The sequence below is a fragment of the Apis laboriosa genome, unplaced genomic scaffold (genome assembly GCF_014066325.1).
Source record: "Apis laboriosa isolate Shangri-la unplaced genomic scaffold, ASM1406632v1 scaffold9_cov152, whole genome shotgun sequence".
Classification (NCBI taxonomy): domain Eukaryota; kingdom Metazoa; phylum Arthropoda; class Insecta; order Hymenoptera; family Apidae; genus Apis; species Apis laboriosa.
Window position 1 is genome coordinate 5049170 of NW_025224966.1, and position 16971 is coordinate 5066140.

The following is a 16971-nucleotide window of genomic DNA, read 5'->3' on the forward strand; positions in this document are numbered from 1 at the left end:
AAAAAAAAAAAAAAAAAAAAGTAACGAGACAGAAATAGATTTAAAGGAATAGGAAATTGGACGAAATTGGACGAAAATTCCGGGAACTCGAAATCCTCTCGTGGAATATCTTAATGGCCGCGGGGAAACGGAAGTCGAGGCGAGCGCGATTCGGTTGCGCGGTTCGGGGAGCCATCCGGAGGGAGGAGGGGGAGGGGGATGACCTAAAACCCTACGTTAATTGGAACTTTACTAATTGATTGTACTCTACGTGAGCGGCGCGCGGCGTTCATTAATTCTCTTCTCGATTGCACTTTACTGGGCGATCGTTGTTCCGCGTTTCGCGGCGTAATTGCGACCTCGAACGTGTCCGTGCACCTATCAAGGGAAACGGGCGACCGATGCGTGCGTGTAAATAGGGTCGACGTCGACGACGTCGTACGGTGACGACGGCGTCGAATGGTTCTCGTTGGCTACGTCCGATCCTCGAAATCACGTTCACGATCGAGGCAAGAGAGCGTAAACCAGCGCACGGATTCGAGACACGGGTTCGATGGCTCGAAAATTCTGATATCAGCCGTTCTAATAGGGTGTATCGTTCTTGACTTTTAAAATGCGAAAATCTGTGATCGAGTAACGTCGGAAATATTTCTTTCCAATTTTTCGTGTAACGCGGATTAATTATTTAGCTATCTTAATTTTCCATTTCTCCTATTTTTCAAGGTCAATTCTATCTGATCGATATACAAATCAATCGATTTCCGAAGTTTGTGGACACGAATGCTGCGAGGCGAGCATTGACTCGAGCGATGGATTTAAGTTAATGGCTCGTACAAGGGTCGGAAATGATGTTCCAGTGAACCATTGGTTTAAAATTACGATTCAGGGAATCGTAACACTGTACGATAGATCATAATTGAAGTTAATACGTCGTTACACGTATATCGTATATGACAGAGAATCATAGCGATGATTCGACACTTGTGCGGTTTAAAATTTGTTCAAAAAGATCATTTTACGACCATGATGCAATTAACGATCATAATACGAAGCTACGGATTAATCTCCCCCTTCTTTCCACGGATTCCTTCGTGCTCGTCACCCCTCGCTCGAATGCTCGCCGAGATCGTCGCTCGCGATCGTAATTGGTAATTGAGTCGAGGAGAGGCGATACGTCGTCGAGAGTCACTAACGCGTGGAAATTAAACGCGCCGCGATAAATGAACGAGAGTGGCCCTCTTAGGGGAAATCGTGGAAAATGTCCGACCATTCGTGCTTTTTCTCCTTCCTTTTTTTTTCTTTTTTTTTTTTTGAGTAGCGTACGTATGGACGAACGTGAGATTTTTCACGATTTATTTATTTCTTTCTTTCTTTCTTTCTTTCTTTCTTTCTTTCTTTTTACTTCTTTCTCTCCGGGAATCGCAATTAACGAGGTATTGTGCGATCGTTCGCGCCGACGAGAACTTGCGGGTTACGTTTGAGAGATTGGAGGGATGGTTTTGGTTGATGCGAAGGATCCGTTTCGATTCGTGGAAAATTTTGAAGAATATACTTTTTTTTTTTTCTTCCGACGATTCGTATCTTTATTTCCCTTCCTTTTTTTGTTTTCATCATACGCGCGTTCGAGAAAATTTAGAGAAGCAAAGAGAGGAGAGGCGGAAGAAATAGAAAGATCGTATGGAATCTGTCGTTTTTGAAACGCTGCATTTGCAGACGCGTTAGCTCTCACTTCGATCGACTATTTACTACATATAATTCGATAAATATCTAGTAATAACACGTATCCAAACTAATTACCGTTTCCAATTTATTACGTAGAAATTATTCAATTAATTTGCAAAACTATATTCGTGCTCGTCAGCATGTTTATCTGCTTGTAATTGCTAAAATTATATTGGTTCAATTAATCGGTTCGATTAATAACCAAAGCGATATAATTCTAGCCAAAGAGAAGAAGAAGAAGAAGAAGAGGAAAAAAAAAAAAAAAAAAAATACAGAAAACTGTACGTACATTTTTTTTTTTCCCCGATCAAATTTTCATACGACGAAAAAGGACAAAAAATGTAATATCCTTTCTCCCGGGGAAGGGGGATAAAAAACACGAACACTTCGTGAATTTTGCATCGAACAGCTGGCAAATTTGTACTCGTGCAAGAGCTCCTCCGAGCTCTTTAATTTTTGAAACGGCCATCTAAATTTACGGGAAGATGTCTAATGTCCGCGGCATCGTAAAATACGCAAACGATCAAGGGACGATCCCCTTTCGCTCGGAATTTCCCTCCCCTTTCCTCTCGATCAACCGTGCACAGGACAATTACCCTTTCTACTTCGCGTGCGCGCAATTCCACGCAATCGCTCCCGTGCAAAAGTTGGCTCGAACCTATCGGCAATTTCGTCTGAATTCTCGATGTATCTTTTTCGAGTTGGAATTATTTTCTCTCTCTCTCTCTCTCTCTCGTTCTCTTTCCACGCGATTTTCTCGCTTCGTTTCGAAGTTTGGATGGAGGGTTCGTGAGGCGTACGAGAGAGAGAGAGAGAAAGAGAGAGCGAGAGAGGACGAATAAGAAGATCGCGAGAAGAAAAAAAATATATATATTTGTGTAAATTTTTCATCAACAATTTCATCATCGAGAAATAAGCAATAAGTTTATCTTTCACGAATGACATTTGTACAAACATGTTCGTTTTCTCATGAGTCAGTTTTCCGACGAATCTCGATAGTAAACGGAAGTGGAGATTGCATAAATATTTCTATCTTGTTATTTAAATAAGATAGATGCATAAAAAAAAAAAAGGAGAGAAAAGAAAAAGAGAAAAACGACGGAGATCAAAGCGTTCAAATTTGGAGAAAAAAATATTATTTTTTTCTATCGTCGATCGTTTCGTTATTTTTCGTATTTCGATAAATCGAATTGGTGGTAATTGGATCGTAAGTAATCCAGAAAAGTTTTGGCCAATTTTTACATCTCTATATTTCACATTGATTGACTTACGATTTTTTATTCGAATCAACGTTAATTATTCGTGTATGGTTATAATATCAAATACGAAATATGGATAAATTATACGCAATTTGTAATTATGTCATTTTCAATTTCCAAAATTGAAATTAGAATTATATACATTATGTATATTCATGTTTACAAATACGATATACCTTTTTTATATTATAATTCGTATCGATTGTAATTTAATATCGAAATTCATAGGAAAAATATCACAAAACAAACGGTTAATCAGGAATATTAAGTACCCTAAAATTAAATAATCCAATTTAAATTCGAATATCTTGTGAATCATATCTAATGAATCCAATATAATTTTGGAATGATGGAAAAATCGTTCGCGATCTAGATCAAAATTCCATGAGAAAAGAATAATAAAACTCCTCGAAGATCGACAGAATCTCGAACGAAGCAACGTGCATTGCTATTTTTATATCTCTATTTCCAAAATCTGATTAAATTTCCTATTCCTTTAAAGGAAAAATTATAAACCTCTAAACTCTTAAATGTTCTTTCCACGAAATCAGCTTTCCAATTTCTCAAATGAAATTCTAGAAAAACATATCAACCGATCTACTTAAAAATAAAGCAAAAAAAAAAAAAAAAATCCAAAATTCTATCTTTTGAATACCCAATCGTTATTAATCGTGATCGAAATTAACCGTAGCGATTCATCGACAGGAAAATCCTCTGATTTCCAACCCATCACGACTCACCAATCCTCCCCTTCGTATAATGGTCGCTTAGTGGGAAAAAAAAAAAAAGAAAATCGGTTGTTTCTCCACACGCAAAATTGAGCGTCACTGTCCAATTTACGATTTATCTGTGGTGACGTGCACGTCGTACATACATGCATGCATGCATGATCGCTCGGTCGCTCGTGAGCGCGATAACGCAGCGCAGTTGGGTCGATGCATTATGCAGTTTTCCGTGCGTTCATTATATTTTTAGACCTTTACGATTGCAAGGTTACAGTTGTGACGGCCGACTCCTCTCGTTAATTGCGATTTTTCCGCGGCAATCGTCTTCTCCCCGGATAACCACTCCTACGAAACTTTCGCCATTGCAACGCGTTGCCTCGAGAGAATTACTCCTTCTCTTCGAGATCGAGCGATTTTTGCATCGTTTATTTTTTAGCTTTCCATGGAAATTCGATGTTTACAGATTGAAACGGAATATTTTTTTTCTTCTTTTTTTTTTGTAGGAGGAAATATAAAACAAAAATCGTTAATAATTTTGATAATTTACTGAAGTTATTGATATTGATACGAGGAAAATTGAGGAAAGTTTGTCCAAGATCGAGAGTTGTTCTGGCTGGCAGAAAGCTGGAAGATATTTGATGCGTTTTTCGCATTTGACACTTTTCCATGTTTAGATGATGCACTTGAGAGATAGGAAGAGGGGAAGAAAATTTGTCTTCACGATCGATGGAAGGATTTCGAAGAAGAACGAACCAATTAAAAGATCGATGCGAATTAACGCGTTGTTGATCTAGCAAGTGAGCAAATAAAAATTTAGAAATTTTTATCGAGAGCGCAGACAGATTACAGACAGCGCGAATGCTTTATCAAAGAAATACACGAATTTTTTCACTTCTGCCACACGATAACCTATTATTTTCCTGAAAGCGCGAGTCTCTCCAACTTCCGTTTACAGACCTCGGGTATATCTGGAACTAACTGGCGGACGAATTTTATTTTCCAATCTACACACATCTACATTAAAGAAACATAATATTTCACAAAGATTCAAATATTCAAATTTTCAAAACTCATCCGAGAATCAAATCCAAACGAAAATATATATATATATATTCGAAACAATTATTAAATCTTTCTTTTTGCACCAGATCTACACCCTCCCTCCAACGTTTCTAAAAAATAAAAAAAAAAACATTATGAATATTTCATCAGGGAAACTTTCCTCCTATCCTCTCTCTCTTTCTCTCTCACCTCCAATTGCAAAACCGAGTAACGAAACACCACGTCCTATCCATCCATCGTGGAGAATTTCGAACGGTACACATCTTCGAAACAGAAGCGAATTTTTTTTTCTGCTTTCCCCCTCCCCCCTCCGGAGTTATCAAGCCGATCCTTGGACGACCAAACCCCTCTCCCTCGTTTTCCCTGTCCCACGTCCGTCCGTTTTCCACATTGGAATTGTCCGTGACGGTTAATCGATGCTAGTTATAAATTGATCGACCGTTTCGCGACGACCCGATCGAATTCGATTGGGTTCCCGTGGGAGGGGGAGGAGGGGAGGAGGAGGGGCCGAAAATTAAAGCTCGATTAAACGCGGAATCACGCGCGGTTTAAACGTCGATCCCCGGGTTTATCCGGGTGGGCCGATCAGAATTCGCGGAAAATGCGGGGAAAGGTGAGGGAAAGGGGGCGACGTACCAATGCCACGCGGAAACTTACGTGACGAGATAGAGATAGAGAGAAGTACGAAAATCTTTTAAAAACATTTTTTGCACATGATTAAGCGGTAATCAAGGTGTTTGTTTCATCTTTTCTTATTATTCTTAGGGATTAATTTGATGTGTTTTCTCTTTCTCTCTCTCTCTCTCTTTCTCTTCTTTTTTTGGTTTCTTTTTCTCGAGGAAGGATAGAGATGATGGATGGAGATTCGTTCGTGCATAAATCCGGATCGAGTTTCGTGTTATCGTGAAATGTACGAGTTGGAACGATTTAGATGTAAAGTTGGTTATGTAAACGATAAATTTTGTCGGGAGGTTTGTTCGATAAACACAGTGGTCATAAGTCGTGGTAAATTATAAAGAATTGATACGAATGTTTCTGTTTTTCATCTGTAGAGAGAAATCTGTGTTCGACGACGCGCGTGCAGTGTTTAGATTTCATTGAATTTATCTAAGACCCGATCCATTCTACGTTCCAATTACGTACCTTATTGATATTAATATTACTTCGATCGAAGAATATTATTCCATTATTTTTTTTTTTTTTGAAAACAGAATAATCTTATTTCAAAAATTTCAATCAACTTATTACTTTTAGATACTTTTAGATAATTGTCCAGTATGTAAAAAATAATAATTCTCTTTTATATTTTTATCGATTACGCGAAGAAGATATTGTGCAAAAAGTGAAAATTGGAAAAGTTGTTTCATCCCTTGACTATAATTTTTAATTTCTCGATTCGAGTAATATGAAAGAATCGATAATGGATATTGGACAATTTCGCGTAAAAAATTTTTTTCCGAAATTTGGTTTATTTTTTTATCGAAATAAAAATAAAGAACGGGATATAATAATTCACACGATTGAAAATCGTATCTTTCACAAACGCGAACCTCCTCCTCTTCTCCCCCCAAATATCACACAATTGTTTATCAAAATTATCAAGTGCGTTAAATTTTCATCGATCGATTAAATCGTTATCACGTTATGGAGTTATCGATACGATTTTTCCAATTTTTTTTTTTTTTATTCGAAATTAACGAACACGTCTCCAACGCAATTTTTTTCCTTTTTTTTATTATTTAACAATCAACGAGATACGATTCGATTCTCGTCGAGAATATATTAATAGAATTCCCATGAGCTAGCTAATAATATCGAATTAATCCGATTACACGGAATTTCATTTTAAACTCGACAAACATCGATTCTCCGATTATTAACCGAGATTTCGCAAATTAAGTGAGAGAATTATTTTTTTTTTTTTTTTTCCAAGATACGAATTTCACGAATTTCTCCAATAAAAACAAAAAATTTTATTTACATTCGTTACGCCGATAAAACGAGGATGAAAGTATAAATTAAATTTAAAAATAGCTCGAACTGAATCATTTGATTTTTCAAAAACGATCTCTCGGTTTTTCCATCTTTTTTATCTTTTTCAACGATCAATCATGTATATATGAATATAAATAGAAACAAGAAACAAGATAGAAACAAGAAATGCAACGTTCCCATGCAACGTGTAAACATTTTGCTTATCAATGCTTGTAATTTAATGTGTGAGAGAGAGACAGAGAGAGAGAGAGAGACAAAGAGAGAGAAACAGAGAGAGAGAGAAAGAGAGAGAGAGAGTATGAATCAATTGCGTTTTTCACACACAAATCGTTTACATCTTTTTTTTATCTTATTCGATTTAATAATCGATGCGAATTGAACGAAACTCGATGAAACGAAACGAGTTTTATTTCATTGACCGTTAATAAACGAAATTCTTGAGTTTTAGCTAATCTTGAATCGAAAACTGTACCAAAAAACAAACACCGTGAAGGCAAACGGAGGAAACGAGATTGTATCGATTGTTTGTAAAAACTATTAATTATTAAATATTTATCTGATTCAAGGCGTAGTAGCATCGAGAAAATTGCGAAAAGGTCGAAATGTCACAAGCCACGTAATTTTAATGATTCGTAATCTCTTGGTGTATTTATTCATCGTTCGATAAATTAATTGAGAAAAAATTTACGCTCCTTCGCGTGTAACTTATTAACTCGATATAATAAATATACATAATTCTTTCTTGTATTGTACCTGTATATACGTAAGAATTTCACGACGTTTATCATCCTCGTTGAAAAAAAGAAAAAAGATACGAGAAGTATCGCAGAAAGTATTCGCTCGAAAAAAAAAAAAAAAGAAACGAGGCGGAAGAAAGAAAGGACAATCGAAAAAAAAAAAACGTTCGAATGCAAACTTCGTCAAACTCGGACCAGAAGACGGTTCCACAGAGTTCCATGATCGACGTGACGCGTTTTTTACCTGACTGTCAATCATCGAACGAATGTCGATACTTCGAAACGCCGTTGGATTAAAAAACGCCGTCAGGATAGAAACGCAAATTCGAAAAAAAAAAAGAAGAAAGAAAAGAGAAAAAAATAAAAAAAAAAAAGGGAAAAAAAAACTCACGTCAAACTGTTGCAAAAAGTGGAAGCGAATCGTTTCCAGTTTACAAGCTCGAAACTCCCCCTAATCCTGTCTGGAATCAGATCTGGCAACGAGCCAGGAAACCAAAAGGAGAAAATGGCGGAAAGAAAAATAAAAGGAGAGGATCAAAGTAGAATTAAACGCGGGGAAAGGATTCGCGGGGATGGAAACGGGAACGCGTTAACTTTTTTTTGATCCATCCGCGGCTGATCCACGGTGACGGATTAATATTCACGATTTCACGGTCCCTAACGACATTGAAATCGCGTGCAACCCATCGATTAATCGATACGAAGCGAGGAGAAGTCCCGTTGACCGATTCCTTTCCTTCGGTGCAGGGCCTCAAACGCGGAACACGATGAATATTTCACGGATCGATCGATTTCTCCACCACCGTTCTCCATTCTCTCTCTCTCTCTTTCTCTCGCGAGGAGCACGAGGACGGCGGTAGAAAGCAGTCTGCTACTAAATATACAATAAGCTCGAGAAACCTAGGAAGGAAAGAGAGAGAGAGAGAGAGAGAGAGAGAGAGGAGAGAAAAAAAAAGTCCTGCTCGATGCACGACTCCATCGACCGTAACTGCGAATGTCGAACGATCGAAATATCCTCGTTTCACTCCCTCCCCCTTCCGCGATGCCATCCCTCTTCGCTATTTCGATGGAAGGTACGAGATATATTTTTAAGATATTTAATTTTTAGGGTATTTAATTTCTTTTTTTTTTTGTTTTTTTTATTTACGAAAATTTACGTAGAAAATTTTTGTTTTTTTTTCAAGCCATTCATAATCTTCGGATTAATTTTGGTAATAATGTTTTTTATATCTGTTATCTATTTTTCATGTGATAAAAAAAGTATTAAATAGTAAGTTTACTTTTTCGTTGATGGGCTTGGCGATGCGAAATTAGAGGGAGGGAAAAGTAGGGTTTTATTACAGTGTAATCGAGGGATAAAAATAAAGAGAGGGGGAAACTTTCTAAATTTTCTACAGAGCACGAGAGAAATAAATAAATCTGTTGGTTTATCTATAATTGGATAATTGAATAATATAGAAAATAGCGGGTTCGTTTCATTATCTATTTTGTTTGATGTTTAAAAATTAACTATTGCGTCCTCTATCGTGAAATCTTCCCTATTACGCGTCAAAACGGTGAAACACAATCATACGTCACAATAAAAAATAATTAGCGGTCGGATAAATTTGTCAGAGACAAATGAAATTGAACGTTAAGAATGCAAATTTTAGATATTTCCTTAGCATTGTCTTATCATATTTACACGACCACTCCCTTCTTCGATTGTTAGACGGACAAAAAAAAAAAAAGAGAAGAAAACGAGTAAGTAACAAAAGACCATTTTAACTTCGAACACGTTGAATCATCATAAGTCGTCTCATAAATTATGTGTCATCATTCGTATGCAATCCAGAAGAAACAATTAATAGATCTTTTCGTTATTTGGAATAATCAATAACTTTCAAATTTCCAAACAATGCAATTTTTTCTAACCCTAATTTATTCTCTACACTCAGTATTTTATGCTCGGTTAGAAACATTGAATTATCTATTTATTCAATGTGAACAATTCGTAACAAAATAAGTTTCCATTTGTATCGTACATCGTAGCAAGCTTTCCGCTTAAATAATCCCTATTTAAATAAAAAATATCGTGTAATTCTATAAGAAAAATAAAAAGAGAGAAAAAAAAATTAAACATTATTTCCACACTTAATGCAATATTTTCAAGGAAGAAGCGAAAGACACGTTAAACGTTAACGATAAAATATTTCTATTAAAAGAAGAATATTTTAATGAAAAGAAGAAACTTTACAATGACTTTTATGTCTTTCTACTAAAAATGATGAGGATAAATTGTAAAACAATGACGATACCTTTACACTCCCATCGATCGACAATATCACACAGGAACGAATTTAAAAACGCGATAATGATAATAATATCGCGAAATATCACGTATTCCTTCTCCCTTTTCATCTCGACCCCATTGCGATCGAATCGAAACTACGATCGAGACTACGTTACGCTTAAACACCCACGGTACACGTTATTCAACCTTATCTAAACTAATAGGAAAACAAAAGTAAGCTGCTCGAATACTGGTTCTCGTATCACCCGTACGCTCATGAGAATATACGCGAGGTCATCGCCGCATTGTGACGGCCGAAACGCGGCGATCCTAGCTTTGTTTCGCGCGTTTTCGCGCACGATTCACGATTTTTTTTTTTTCTTTTTTTTTTTCTTTTCTTTTCTTTCTTTCCTTTTTTTCGGAATACGACCGAAAACGTGGAAAGAAATATTATCGTTTGTCAGGATGCGCCGTGAAAAAGCGCATCGCGCTTATCCTGCGCAGAATGTTTCCACAACTGTCGACTCGATACGACGACAAAAATGATTTCGTACCAATCGTGAGAATAGAGGAAAGATGAAATATCGTTGTGACTTTGTTTTCTTTTTTTTTTTTTTTGAAAATTTTGAGATTGTAAACGATAAATTGTTGTAAAGAAAAAAAATCAATTGTTAATCAATTTAATAATTTAGTAACTTTGTTGCATAGTAATTAATTATTCGATGAAAGATTATTTAGAAGATTATTTTTTTCATCGATAGTTCATTGTTCGTTCTTAGGAATTTCTTCGCGAACTGAAGTACGCATGGAAACCATTTTTTTTTTTTTTGCGATTCCTGATAATTATAAATTTTTTTTTTTTTTTTTTTTAAATCAATTCATTTAACTTCTAAATAATTTGTTGCGTTGAATATTCAAAGACGCGATATTATAATTTGTTCGTCGAGTTTGCAAACCTGTTCTCGGATTGCACAATCGGATTGCTGCGTGAGAATTGTGCAATATTTGCAATTCAGTCTCACCCTTTTTTCTTTTTCTCTTCTTTTTTTTTCAAATTAGGCACGAGTGAAAAAACAAACGAATAACATCGATTCAATACCTCAACAAGCCCGATCAAACAGTAAAACACATAATGATTTACGATTATTTAAACATCGCTAAAATTTGAAATGAGAATCAAGATTTGCAATTCAACGCGAATGTATTATGGAAACCTCGTTCTCCATAATATTATCCACTCTCTGTAAAAAAAGTGTTAATAACTACTAAGAGTATAAAATAAGAATATTCTAATTACATATTGTAAATTGAAAAAAAGGAAAAATAAAAAAAAAACGAAGAGAGAGAGAGAAAAAAAAAAAGAAAAACATCAAAGATCTACGTAATTATTAATGTTTCTGCTTCTCATACCTCGATGGATTCTTCACCACGTCGATCCACAGAAATCGCACGGAATACATCCTGTTTACGGAATAAAGTTGCGTTTTGCACCTCGAACACGTGTGTGTGTGTTCTCTCTTTCTCCCTTTCTCTCTTTCTCTCTCTCTCTTTCTCTCTTTCTCTCTGCGCGCAACGTCAGCGTTCGATCTTCCGTTTCCGTTTCTTCGCGAACCATTTAGAGGAGAAATTTTCGTACGTGCCCGTAACTGGACAGAAACGCGTTTCCTCCTCGAAAACAAAAGGTCATTTCCAATTCTTCCATTCTTTTCTTCTTCTTATTGCACGATCTTCGAACCTATTATCACACACACACACACACACACACACACACACACTCGACCCCGGAGGTCGAAAGAGATTCACGAAAGAAATTCGAACGACGACGTTCTTCCTCGCGAAGAAGAAGAAGAAGAAGAAAAAAAACACGCTCTCTTTAAACTCCATTTCCTTTCGAACAAACCTGATGGTTTAAAAATTTCGAATTCGAACGATCGATATCGATCGATTTTTCGATCATCGCTTCTCTCATCATCTTGGTTTTGAAGCAAAAGGAAATATCGCGTACACGTAAAGGAAATAAATAAACAGGGGATGAGGATAGGATAAAGAAGGGAAGAGGGAAGGAGGGGAAAACCGAGTGAACCGTGATCGATATCAAGATTCAAAAAAAAAAAAAAAAAAAAAAAAAAAAGAAGAAGAAATCAGGGTAAGAAGAATAAGGGAAACGCATTATCGTGATTTATAATAGTTATTGCACTGATTCGCTGGCCTACCGCATCGTCGTTAGATTATATTATACACGCGCCGACTTGGCTATCTCCGATGCGTTTGGCGCGGCCGACACGCGCTCTCGATATCGCGTTATATACGTCGATGCGCGTGATAGGGATTGGGTAAGAGGTCTGTGAACACGCGTAATACATTTGAAGCAGGCTACGCGGGAACGCTCCGCGACGACAGGCCGTTCGCCAATGAGATACGCGATAATCTGTTCTCGTTAACGCGATGTAATTAACTGGAGCCTCGGTCTCGGATGAAACGGAACGAGGTCGAAAGCTGGAAAGATATTTAACAGTATCGATATATATAGCTAGACTCCACGAAGGATGAGTATCCTGCGAGAGTCGAAGATCGAACGAAGTTTTAGAAACTTAATAATCGAAGAGAAAACTTTGGAATAATATATCTAGGGGAGAAGGAACGAAGATTTGAGGAATTAAATCCTGTTTGTAAGAGAAGCTGATTCAGAAGATATGTTCGTCCGAATTTTAAATTAGGGAAAGGATAAAATCTTGAAAGAGGAATCAATCAAGAAGGAAAATTTTAGAAATGCCTACGGGAGAAAGAACGAAGAGTTTTATAAGATATTTAGTCCAGATTTAAGTTAGATATTTTAAAGGATACATCCTTTAAGAATATAATTCGAGAAAAGCTTGTATTAAAGCCGTAAATGAAACGAAGGTACACGTTACAAGGACATTGCACATCCATTAATTCTCCTCGACGAATGGACAAATTCCCGGCCGAAGGAAAGCCTTTAACATATCAATTAATATGGGATTAAGCCGAGAGAAAATCACTTCTCGAATACCTCGAAAGCGTTTTACCGTAAGAAAGAAACGAAAAGTTTTTCTGGATAATTTGGATCTGCGCGTGTATACGGACGTAATACCACCGATAACTTTCCTCGACGAGTTACGCCGAGCGAATGTACGCAGAATGTAAACAGAAGCGCGAAATCCAACGAGCCGAGGTCGTCCGTAATGAACCGCCGCGTACGGAATAACAGAGCCGAGGAACGAAATACAAATATACAAAATACGGACGCGCGCCACAAAGGGAATGAGAAAACAATTCGGGAAGGTTACGACGCACCGAAGATTCCGACACGCTCGAGTAAACTCGAGTCCGGCAGCCGAGTCGCTTCTTCGAGAAAAATCTTTCTTCGAAGATCGCTATATCTATACGTCGACGTGTGTTTTGAACCACGAGAGAACGTCCACGACGAGCGCACTCAACAATCCTCTGTTCAAGAACGTGGACGTTTCTTGTCGCTAAACCCTCCCACGAACCCCGTACACCCTACCCTCGTCGTCAGTCCTAACCCAACCCCCCTCCCCGAGCCCCCTTGTGTTGCCCTTTTTCTCGCGCGTGTTGTGTGTATATGTGAATGTGTATATGTGTGTATGTATATGTGTGTGTGTGTGCGCGCGCGTGCGCGTATGTGTTTTTTTTTTTTTTTTCTTTTTTTCTTCGTAAATCGTTTTATCGTCGGCGCGCGCGAATCCCAACACCCCTCCCCTTGTCAACTGTATAAAATATTCTCAATCGTATCAACAACAGTCACATCGTACATCGTACAACGTTATTACATTATTACAATAGTTTATAGTTAATCGTAATCAATATAATATTCACAGCATTTTATGAAAATCTCTTAAAAGCACCAACCGTGGCGGCTCAAATTTTTTTTTTTTTCTTTCTCTCTTCTCTCTCTTCCATTCGTCCTCTTTCTTTCTTTCTTTCTTTCTTTCTTTCTTGCTTGCTTGCTTCCTTTCTTCCTTTCTTTTTCTTTCTTTCTTTCTCTCTTTTTCTCTTCCTTTCTCTCTCACTCTATCATTTCAACGTCCGTTTTTTTTTTTTTTTTAATTTTCTTTTTATCTCTCGTTTAATTTGTATCTCGATTTAAAAATCTCCATCTTCCATCTTCATCGTCCTCTTCTTTAATCGTGTTCTTCTTATTCTTCTCTTCTTTGTCTCCCTTTCTCTCCCATCCTCACACTCTTTCTCCCTTTCTCTCTAATTCTTTCTCTCTCTCTCTCTCTCTCTCTCTCTCTCTCTTTCTCTCTTTCTTTCTTTCTCTCTCTCCCTCTCTTTCTCTCTCACTTTCTTCCTCTCGCTCTTCCTCTCACTCACATATATATATATATACCTTTAATAATTTATCGATATATATATAATATATATATATGTATATATAAGCTAAACGTTTCGTCTTAAAGCACTGATTAAACGAGGGAGCTCGTTTTAACGTGTCCCTCCCTCTGAACACGCGTTTACCAACCATCCTAACCAAAATCACAGGACTAACTAGAAACACCGCCGGCTTTTTGCCTCGTCGCTCAGTGGGGATCGATGAACGGGAGGTGTACACCCTCCGTGGAGACGAACGAAAAGACAGGAGGAGAGAGCAGGAACGACAGCAGGGAGAGATAACGGGCACGGGGACCACGCGTGGGCAACGGAGGAGGCGCACGAACGTTTCTCGGCCGTTTAACGAGACGAGCAGTGGTGGGAGGTCGAACGACGGAACCTGGTGTGTCGAGAGAAGGACACGATGACACACGATAACCAGGAGAAGAAACGATAGTACTAGTAGTAATAATAGTAGTAGTAGTAGTAGTAGTAATAGTAATAGTAGTAGTAGCGGGGATAAATAAGGAAAGAAATGCGAGAAACAACGAGCGAATGAGAATGAGGCACCACTAGTAGTAGAACTGCTCGTGTCCGTGTTTCCCTTTCCCACGTCCGACCGCATCATCCCCCGTGTCATCACTCGGACAATCACGTCTATTATCCGACGGATCCTTGGACAAGCGATCGTGATCCGTTCCCTATCCGGAGAATCCTTCTCCCGCGCGTTGATCGCGGTTACGCTGGTGGTAGCGATCGATGCGTAGCGAACGGCGTTGATGATCGCGTGCTCGGAACGGGGCGTAGGAAAGTGGGAAGGAACAAGGGGTGAAGGAAGGTGTATCGATCGGCGATTGTTCCTCCGGCGGTGGTGAACGTGGCGGTTGTTGCACGGTCTAAGGCGAACTCAATGATGCGGCGGTGGCGGCGGCGGGGCCTCTTCCTCGGAAGGATCCACGGGGCTCGGGGACAGGAACTTGCGCACATACTTCGGATAATGTGTCTTTTCGTGGGCCTTGAGTATGGTCGACCTCGAGAAGGTCTTGCCGCACAGCGTACACCGGAACGGCCGTTCCCCGGTGTGCACCCGACAATGGTCCTTCATGTGGTGGCGCAACTTGAAGGCTTTGCCACAGAACTCGCACTTGAACGGCCTGTCACCTGTATGCGCCGGTAGGTGGGCTATCAGGGAGCCAACGTCCGGGAACGACTTGCCGCAGAACTTGCAGAGGACGACGCCGGAGGTCGGGTCCGAGTGGGCCGCGAGCTCGAGATCCATCGGCTCGATCGTACCTGCGGTGGGGTAGTGGGCCTCCGGCGGCAGGTGCATACCGGGTTCGAGGCCCAGCTGAGCCTGCAGCTGCAGGTGGGCCGCCTGCTCACGGTACTTGAGCGACTCGAGGCTGTGCGAGAGGATGTGCCGCGCCAGCTTGCTCTGGTGGAGGAACGAGGCACCGCAGTACATGCACGCAAACATCCGCTCATCCACACCCATCAACTCCTGCAACCAAACAAACAAGAACATCAACTTCTTGTCTTCCCCTTTAGCTCGTCCGTAACACCCCCACAGTAATAATTGCTTCTCGCTCTCCCTTCCGCTTTCGCTTTCTTCCTCCTCTCTCTCTCTCTCTCTCTCTCTCTCTCTCTCTCTTTCACGCACAATTTCTCTCTCTTTTTCAGCCTTTATCTCTCTCTCTCTCTCTCTTGCTTTCTCCTCTTTTTCATCCATCTATCTAATTTCACTAAGTTATCTAATTTATCTATCTATGTTTATCTATCTATTTATCTATTCATCTATCTTATATTTGGCAAAAGTTTCCCGTCTCGTTTGCTTTGAAGTGATCGTTTCAAGCGGAAAACAGATTTCTCTCCGTCTTTCTCTTTCTCCGTCATCACTTGTGACGCATCGCGTGGATGCTATATGCACGTTCCCTCTACTTCGTCGCGACAAATCGCTCGTTTCGACGCTACTCGACTTGCAACGTGTACACAGATGCGTGTATATTATATATGCATATACGACGCGCAATCGCTGTAGATTCGCGTTTCTCGTTCGAAATACCGTGTCTTTCTCTCGCTCTCTCTTTCATTTCTTTTCTATTCTCTTGTTCTCTTTCTCTCATTCTTTCTTTCTCTCCTCTCTCTCTCTCTCTCTCTTTCTGTCTCTCGTTCTCGCTCTCTCTCGATTTTTCTCCGTCTCCGTTGCCTCTTGCGTGTTCTCTTTGCTCTCTTAATTTTTTTTCTCAACTATTCTCTGCTTTATGTTTTTCGCTATTCGCCACTAGACCGTTGGTTAAAATACAAAAAAAAAAAAAAAGAAAAGAAAAAGTAGAAAGAAAAAAAAATAAAAATAAAGAAAGAACAGGCAAGGCTTGTCTTCGCGAGACCACTACTTTTATAAAGAAGCACCGGATGTTACGCGTGTACGCAAGGTTCTCTCTGTCTTTCCTTCCTCCTCTGTATTATCTTCACGTCATGATCATTATCAACCCCTCTCTCGTTTCGGTTGGAAAAAAAAAAAGAAGTCCCTGAGGGCCTGACGAGAAAAATGACACCTTTCTCGACGGCATGTAAGACGGTAGCACAAGAAGTTGACGCTCATTTTTGTTTGGCACGACGGGCACCCCAGAGATAACATATATATATATATGTATATATATATATATATATATATATATGTATAATGGGCATAAGGAACTGTCTTATTTATGTGTGTGTAAAAAAAACAGCGTAAATGGAACGTGTTTTATATATACACACGTATATATCACGGATCGTTGTGTGACGTGTCTATATATGTATAGACGCGTATATGTGTCATGACATGATAACGAGTGACACATGTACGGGCCCACGGCAACCCCCAC

The 16971-nt window shown here is 39.0% G+C and overlaps 1 protein-coding gene across 4 annotated transcripts in view; it reads right to left on the reverse strand.

The window, feature by feature from the left end:
• Positions 1-16971, reverse strand: part of LOC122719890 (longitudinals lacking protein, isoforms H/M/V-like) — an 83961-nt gene that overhangs the window by 32803 nt on the left and 34187 nt on the right. Inside the window, exon 4 of one of the 4 annotated variants that reach the window (XM_043946131.1) lies at positions 14065-15605. The exons of the other annotated variants lie outside the window; for them this stretch is intronic. Within the exon in view, the coding sequence (XP_043802066.1) occupies positions 15012-15605 (594 nt within the window). The 3' untranslated portion in view covers positions 14065-15011. Of the gene's footprint in view, positions 1-14064; positions 15606-16971 lie in introns of those variants that run through there. 4 annotated transcript variants of the gene reach the window in all.